We start from the raw sequence: 8574 nt of genomic DNA, 5'->3' as shown, positions 1-8574 counted from the left end.
GGTCCACCGTGGACAGACCCAGATCCTCCAGCAGAGACCGGTCCACCATGAACAGACCCAGATCCGACTTCACCTGCAGCCTTGGACCTGCAGTCGGAGCTCCGGAGGGAGGAGGAGAGCTCAGCTCCCGGCAGCAGCAGCGTCTCCTCCTCCTCCTCCTCCTCCTCCTCCTCCTCCTCCTCCTCCAGGAGCAGAGCTTCTCCTCTCTGGGAGCCAACACAACACCACGCTGCTGGAGACCCAGGACTTATTGCTGGACCCGCTGGAGGGAAGGGAGGCACGGGAGAACCAGAACCAGCACTGAGAGGAGCAGACTGTCAAACCCTGCTTTAGTAAAATGAGAGCTTTTCTGAAGGGAGTCTGGTGCTCAGAGACACTACAGCTTTAGTCCACAGGGACCAACAGAATCAACCCAAAATGAAAGTTCCTTGTAGTAGCTTTAAATACAATTTGGAGGCTATAATAAGAGGGATAACATTATTTCAACATTTACCAGCAACAACATTAAAGTGATAAACAGATTAATGCATTAATGATAATATAATATACATTATTCTGAAATGGGCCATTCTACATAGACATCCACATACTTTGGTGCTAACCCGTGTTGATGCTAATACTTTTCTGGTTGTTATTTACTTAACCTCCCAGCTGCCTGCTAGTTGCTCATTGTGTCTGCTGTTTGGGGCTGAGCAGTTAGCTTACAGTGGTGGTGTACATTAGCAATGTATAGTAGGAGTGTACAGTTGGTTTAACAGAGATTGTTGGAGTTGATGAGAGTGCTGAGAATGAATCAGTCAATATGCTGTAAAACCAAAACAATTAGCTAAAAAAGGCTAAAGGGCACCATAGAGCTGCTAAGTCGAGTGATATTCATTGTCAATATAAAACCAAATATTGATTATTAGAGTGCATCTCTCTGAACTATCTTTTATAAATGAAAGTACACATGTCGATAATGGCAGACTCTCTTGTTCAGTCTCCATTACAGGAAGTCATTCATGTTGTAAGAGAGAGAAGCTCCAATCATGTGTCAGTTTAGGAACGCCATTGGACGCATCCCGCCGAAAATCCGACACGCAAAACTTAGTTTGAAACCTACTGACGACTTTAATGGCTTTTCTGAGCTTCCAGCTGCATCTCGTGGTCAGGTTATTTTTGTTGTACACGCTGCTCTCAGAGATCACAAATGGATTTCCTTGCTCCTTGTGTCTAATCAGACCTCCTGCCAGAGTCCACACCTGGATCTGCATCTCATTTGCAGATGATGTGATGCTCTTCTCTGCTGCAGCACAACTTCTTTTGGACTCGTAAAAACACGGCTGTATTTCTCCATCAAAACGTTGCAGCTAAATTTGTCTTATTTATTAACTTGTGCAGCTTTGCATCTGTGCTGTGTAACAAAAATCCACCAAATCTGACATCAGCATGTCACGGGCATACTGCTGTAATCTTTAGCCACAGTTTTCGAAGACTTTCAAATCCCCCCAAACACACAGTAAGCCCAAATCTGCCCACAGCAGCTTGGCCTCGCCCCGCCCGTGAGCAGGCGGGCCAGGGGCCAGCCAGCCGGCAGCCGGCCGCTCCGACGACTCGTCTGTGGGAGCCTTGGCAGGCGAATAGATAGAAGCGGCTCCCCATTAGCATGTGTTAATGGCAAGAGCAGATTAAGTCCTGTCTGGGACGGCTGATAATATACAGAGTAGTGAGCCACAAAGTGAAGATCAATATGTTGAGTAAACAATCAGCCCGGGCGAGCAGCAGAGCCGGAGAGTCTGTGAGCTGCTGCACACTCAGCAACGGGGATTTTATTGCCCCCCTCAGCTCCCCGGTATTGTTTCATGAAACCCCGTCAGCGGGGAGCGATATGGCGTCTCTCTCCTCAAAAGTGTGTTCTCAGCCACAGCTTTCTGGAACCGCGCTAATGCGACTGTGAGTCGTCCAGCAGCAGATGCAGCTGTCACCCCAGCTTATATAAAGGAGGGAATTACAAACTTTCTCGGGGTCGGAGCACAAACAAGATCTAAATATGAACCGAAACTGGGCAGACTGCAGGGGGGGGGGATTGCCTCAAACTAAAACCTGATCATTGTTTTGGTTCCGCTGGACTCATTATTTATCCTCATGAGCAATAAACAAGATCAGCACTGGTGGAGCTGCCTTGCTCAAGGGCAGCATGGATGGGTAGAGTCTCCTTTTGTTCTGTGTTGACTTGTCTCTGGTCTGTGATTGTTGATTACTAGATCTTTCTTGGTCGAAGGAGTTTTTTCCGTGAGAACTAAAACCCTGTTTGCTGAGGATCACTGGTTTAAAGCTCGGCATTAAGGTCGCGCGTACATTCTGTATTTTGTTTAAATGGATGTTGATTGTTCCATTTAACACAAACTCTAAAAGCTAATAGCAGACTTTTAGACATTTTAAAACTATTATACAAATGTTTTATGTGCAGTAAATGAACGTTTGATGTTTTAATCGGGGCTCTTTTTCTTTGCAGCTTTGATGCTTACTGTAGAAACCTCGCGCTCTGAGAGACTGGCTCTCTGGCTCCAAACCGTCGCAGTCGCAGCTTATTTTCTGCCTCCGGAGCAGCTCTGCCTCGGGGAAATATTTGTATAACTAAAACTCCAATCTGTGTCTACAGCTGCACTGTGCTATTTAACCGCCGTGATGATTTGGGGTCGATGTAAACCTCGGGGGGCCACGGTCAGGCTCTGGGCCTCACGTCTGGGGTGTCAGGTGACACCCTGACCCTTATCTTGTTGCATCGTCCGTCATATCTAATATTCAGATGTTTTCACAGTGGCAATTTATTGGCTGAGTAACGGGCGAGGAGACAGATGCACATAGCTCTGCACGACCTGCTCAGCGGGCCATCGTAAACATAATCTTTAGAAAGGGGAAAGGGTCACCTGCATTTGTTGAACAAACAAAGAGTGAAAGACAGAAATGCAACCACTTGATTGAACTTGTGCTTTCTGATTTATTTATTAGATATGTCTCAGCTACAGTTTCTCTTGCACCTGTGATGTATTTTAAACCACTTTTTAAAAAGTGTTTCCAGTATAAAGGTCCTACCAGACTTTAGCGTTAATCTGTTTACCGTTAGCATTGTGGGGTTTTGAGTGGCACATTTCAAAAAAACATTTGATGGATTGCCATTAAAGCGGACATTCATGGTCTCCACAGGACGAATCCTACTGACTCTCGTGCCACCAGCAGGTCTAACTCGACACTAATCTCAAAATCTACTTGATGCATTGCCACACGATTTGGCGCAGACATTCATGGTTCCCAGATATTGCATCTTAATGACATTTTAATCACCCCTTGACCTTTCCTCTGGTGCCAGCAGCAGGTGAAATGTCTCCACAACTAATGTATGGATTGCATCAAAAGTTGGTTCAGATATTCATGAAATGAATTATGATCACCTGACGAGCACCACCATCAGTCAACATTTAATTTGTCCAATATTTTGGTGTCTGACCAAATATCAGCAAATCTCATTTTTACATACAGTTGCTCTAAAACAGCCACGTTTGTGCATATCAGAGTCAAATTAAAGTGTGACTTTAGTTCAGTCTTAGATTTTAGGGGAACTGCAAATAATAAAGAACCCTATCCATCTGTGTGCAGTAGTGAGAATATAAAGGACACATTTGTGAAGTTATATTATTTGGGTAGAGGAAATATGTAACTTTCCATCACTGCCCTAAGCACAGCTTACCCGAGGATCATGGGAAAGGTCCCTTTAAAAGAGTGTGACCAATCCAGCAGGGCAAGAGCCAGGTTAAACAGCTGTCCAAGCATTATGATTTTAACAATAAGATCTCTGGAATCTGGCCGCAGCCATTAAATCCTATGAAACCCAGCAGGAGCCAAAGCTTTCCCCTGGTATGTGTGTGTTTGTGTGTGAGAGTACATTCATTCATGCTCCAGTGGATCTGTTTCCAGATGTGTGATTCCCTGACTGGTACCAGAGCCGGTATGTTGCTCAAATGTAGCGTTGTGTTAAATCACTGCAATCCACCCATAGCAGTGACTCGGGAGTTCTGTTCAACTTTCTAATCATCTTTAAAAAAAAAGACTAAAAACAAAAGCCAAGAGGAACAGTCGGTCACTTTGAATAACTTACAGGTTTGTGCTATTCTGCTGCGCTCTCTTGTGACTGGCATGTTTACCAAACGCTGTAATGGCATCATTTTCTGCTATGCTGCACTCTTCAGCAAAGCAGAACAGTTTGTTTTATTTCAGAATGGCAGGAGGTTATGCAAGGAAGTCGTACTGCGGCGAGAAAAGCCGGCATCCCTGGGTACATGTCAGAGTTTCCCACCCTGAGATATTTATAGGCACAAAACGGGAACATTCAATGAATATCTGTGAATAAAATCTGGTGCAGCAGAGTGTTGTCTTTACATTTTTACTACGCATGTTATCGTAGGACACTTTTTGCATTAATGTACAATCAACATTTTAATGCACCTTTGTAGACCAGCCTGTATCGCTAAAATATAGCTAGCATTGTCGGCACTGCCCACGCTAATGAGAAGCCAATCGCTGAAATAGCAACTCAGTTGCCATAAAAAAAAAAGTTGGCTTTGCACATTTCTGCAAACCACGGGATACGTTGAACGACGACGTTTCTGAACCCACAATATATTTCATAAATACTTTTCATATCAGCCTCGTATCACGCTCGCAGAAACACACAACGTAACGCGTTGGCTTCGTGAAATGTTTGTTTAGGTTGAAACAACAGAGCTACTTGGTTAAGGTTAGAAAAAAGATTTTGGTTTGTGTTGAAATACTATCGTAACAACAGCTACTAAAATGACAAACCGCCCTCAGCAGACTTCTTACGTAACATTACGGAACTAAAGACGTTTCTTTCTCCTGGGTGAAAGTCCTGTCGAGAAACGATAAGATAATAACGTACTATTGTGAATAAATAACAACCGACCATAGCGGACTTTCTTAAGTAACTCAACGTAACAAGCGCAAAGTCAACTTTAACTATTGGTATCACACGGGACACGAACAGCGGCCCCCTGTGTTAAAGTCTTGTGTTTGTTTGACCCATCGACCACCCCAACCTGCCCTTAATGGACTTTCTCGCTACCACGTAGCTTTCAATAACTGGCGCTATATACACATCACTTGCTGAGCCGAATGCAAAAACTTTCTGGCAACTGGGCTGGAAATAGCCTCCCATAGCCTCCCATAGCCTCCCATAGCCTCCCATAGCCCCTGTTTGACATCTTTTATGTTTCTGAGTAAATAAAAGCGACACAACCCGAGTCAGAAACCATAATGTTGCGTTGCGTCTCTGGAATATGAATATTCCTCCTCATAGCATCGCCTTAGCGATACCTTCACATTTATTTAATTAATTGACAAAATTCTGTTTTGTCCGTTGCTTTTGTAGCAAACAACGTGATCAGTGTGTCTTCACTTAGAAGTTCTTCGTGGATGAAGCTGATACACCGACCATAGTGAGTCTTTTGACCAGTACAAAGGAAGCTCTGCTGCTGTCAGTCAAAGCATCTCTGAGATAAGGAAAGTCCCCCTCTGCACATAAAAGACAAATCTCCTGTGATCTTCGAGCGGTGTCAGTTTTACAGAAGCTAACGATCGGATCACAATCAGACGGCGTTATGTTGAAGAGCGATGAGCAAACACAGGTTGAGATAATAACGAGTTTGACGTTTGCCCTCTCTGAATTCTGATGGATAGTCTCACAAAAATGATCAAACTCTGTGTGATTACAAATTCAAAAACTTTTAGTTTTTTCCCTTCATTTGTGGTCATTACATACACCAACCGGTTCTTTACATTAGAACACATTATGTGTCTGTTCTGCATCATTTTCTATTGAATTGAAATTTAAAACACTTTCACCTGTAGTAATTGTAGTTTTAAGGGAAACAAATGACATGCCTCTACTGACAATGTGTTCTCCTTTCCTCAGAGGAAGGAAACACGTCTCAAGGACAGTTTGTTTCCCGCAGTATGTGCGAGCCCTAAATGAAATGTAATCAGTGGGGAGGATGTGGCAAAGCTTGATGGTGGGAGCCTTCTTGGAAAGAAATACGGAGCCGTTACTTTGTCTTTCCCCCAATTTAGAGACAATCATCTCAGCAGCAGCTAGCAGGAGAGACACAGGCTTAGGTTTCATGGTAGCATGCGAACAGAGTCCCCACATCTTCTACATGCAGATCCAGTATCGTGTTCTCAGCAGTGGAACATGTGGAACAATTTACAACTTTAGCAGGTTTTAAGGTTTGTTCATCAAATATGAATAAAGAATCAAATCAATCAAAACCAATGAACGACTGAGATCCATTCTTTCTGCTACTTTTCAATATCAATATCTCTCTCAATATCATGCTCAATATTACTTTTATATTTTAGTTTTCATTCGGCACCGATGTCAGTATCACTTCTTATATACTTCATATTTTTACTCTTATTGTCGTAATTTACTTTTTCTATTTCAGTTGAATTGTTTTACTTTATTTATTCACCTTACTCTTCTTGCTATTGTGCTCTATTTTGTAACGGTGTCAGTATTATTTCTTTTACACTTAATAATTGTTTTTCTATTGTTCATATATGTTTATATTTGTATTCTATTGTTTTCTGCTATTCTTCTGTCGTAATCTTTAATGATACTCTGGCACAAGAATTTCCTTCGGTATCAATGAAGTTCTATTTCATCTCATTAGATTAAAGTCCAGCAGTAACACCCGTATATTTCCTTTCTCTTGCAGGAATGGTTCACAGACGACTGTGAGTTCAGGGAACGTTTCCAGGAGAACAGCTACAACACGTACGCCTCGGTGATCCACAGGAACCACAGGACCGGTCGCGACTGGTTCGTGGCCCTCAACAAGAGAGGGAAGGCCAAGATGGGCTCCAGCCCGCGGGTCAAACCCCAGCACGTCTCCACTCACTTCTTGCCCAGGGTCGGCCTGCACGACAGGAGCGAGCGAGGCTTCACCATCACAGACAGGAGCAAAGAGAGGAGGAAAGCCCCGCCCCCGCCGCCTCTGCCGGCCAATCCTCCTCTGGCGAAGGCCGTCCAAACGGGGCCGAGACGAACGCAGGTCAAGTACTGGCCCAAGTACCGGTTCGGATAGATGTCAAAAGGATGGGGTACAAAGTTCATAGACGCTGGACATACAAGTGATGAACGTGCCTCAAAAAACTTTGTTCGCGTATGACATTCAAAGCATTCCGAGTATCTATGTGTGAAAAACCTCAAAGGGCTGCCATGTTCAGCCACTGAGCTCCTCTCTGCTGAAGCTGTGGTGGTAGTTGGGAGTTTCCACTTGAGTGGAGGATGCTCTGTCCTGTTTTATGGTATCTTTTTGTGCACATGAACATTTTCTTTAAAATCAGCTAAAGCTGAAATCCATAACTTTTTTGCCTATTTAAGGTGAGAAATTCTTGAAATTTCAAAATTTCAAATTACTATTACTATCTTGTTTTCTACTGAAAATCTCCTCCACTGACTTTGTAACGTCCTCCGTTGGTTAGGGACTGTACACACATTGTTTTGAGGTAAATGCGGACTAGAACAGGGGAGGGGTTGTGTAGTTTTTTCTTTTCTTTTCGCCAAAAGCGTACATACTGAATTTTATGGGATGAATGGAAAGGGTCTTTTTTTCACCCCAGATTTATACTTTAATTCAATTGTTTTCTGATATCTATTTATTTCTTAAATATCAAAACAATAATCATAATAAATGTGTTTTTTTGCAATAAGCAGGAGACAACAATCACGTCTTTGCATCAGGGATGTATTCTCCTCAGTACAATCAGTCAGCAGCTGACACAGACACAACTTTTCTTGCTACCTCAGGGGACGTATAGAAGATATTGATATTGCTGGAGATGCGTTCCCATTTTTAGAAAGTGAAAAACGAATTGCCTAAAAGATCGAAATGATGCACCACAGTAGAACAGGATGACTCAGAGTTATGTTGTGTGCATCAGCTCTGGTTTGAACGGATTTATTAACTCACTTTATTTTATATAGCACAAGTAAAGTAGCTCAGTCTGTTATATTAAAATAAGACAGTTTAAATAACAGCTGAAATGTTTAAATACATCTAAAATGAGGAGGGAACTACAAAAAAGAATTGTTAATTTGCAGAACTTCATTGGTATTGTCATCCAGAAAGCTAACAAGTCACATTTCAAAGCGATGGCAGCACATTCTGTCGACACTGAGTCCAACAATCTCTGAACATCTGACAACAATCCACTCAGAAGATGGCAAAAATATGATTAGTTAAACAAAAAATAGGTTATGGATTTCAGCCTTAAACACTGAACAATAATTAAATTCAGACGTGAAAAGCTCTCACACCTGGCTTAGAAAGTGCTTCAAACAATGTCTCCTGCCTGAACACACACACCGACCAACTGTCCCTCTGCTAACACCAGATTTATGATAATCAACATGAAAACAAGGACCGGTTCTTGGGAGAACCCTCCCCCCCTCCTCCTGGACAACTGTGAGGGATCAAGGAGAACCATCAAAACTATCATTTTAGCAACTGTCCCCCC

General features: G+C 42.9%; 1 protein-coding gene across 1 annotated transcript in view; it reads left to right on the top strand.

The window, feature by feature from the left end:
- The window catches only part of fgf5 (fibroblast growth factor 5), an 11213-nt gene extending 4074 nt beyond the window's left edge, over positions 1–7139 (top strand). Inside the window, exon 3 of the mRNA XM_031870527.1 lies at positions 6771–7139. Within this exon, the coding sequence (XP_031726387.1) occupies positions 6771–7139 (369 nt within the window). The remainder of the gene's footprint in view (positions 1–6770) is intronic.
- Positions 7140–8574: the final 1435 nt, after the last annotated feature.

Source organism: Anarrhichthys ocellatus, unplaced genomic scaffold, assembly GCF_004355925.1.
Source record: "Anarrhichthys ocellatus isolate YVR2014 unplaced genomic scaffold, GSC_Weel_1.0 scaffold53, whole genome shotgun sequence".
In the NCBI taxonomy this organism is placed as follows: Eukaryota; Metazoa; Chordata; class Actinopteri; order Perciformes; family Anarhichadidae; genus Anarrhichthys; species Anarrhichthys ocellatus.
Note: the sequence above shows the minus strand (reverse complement) of the source record. Positions and strands in the feature narration are given on the sequence as shown.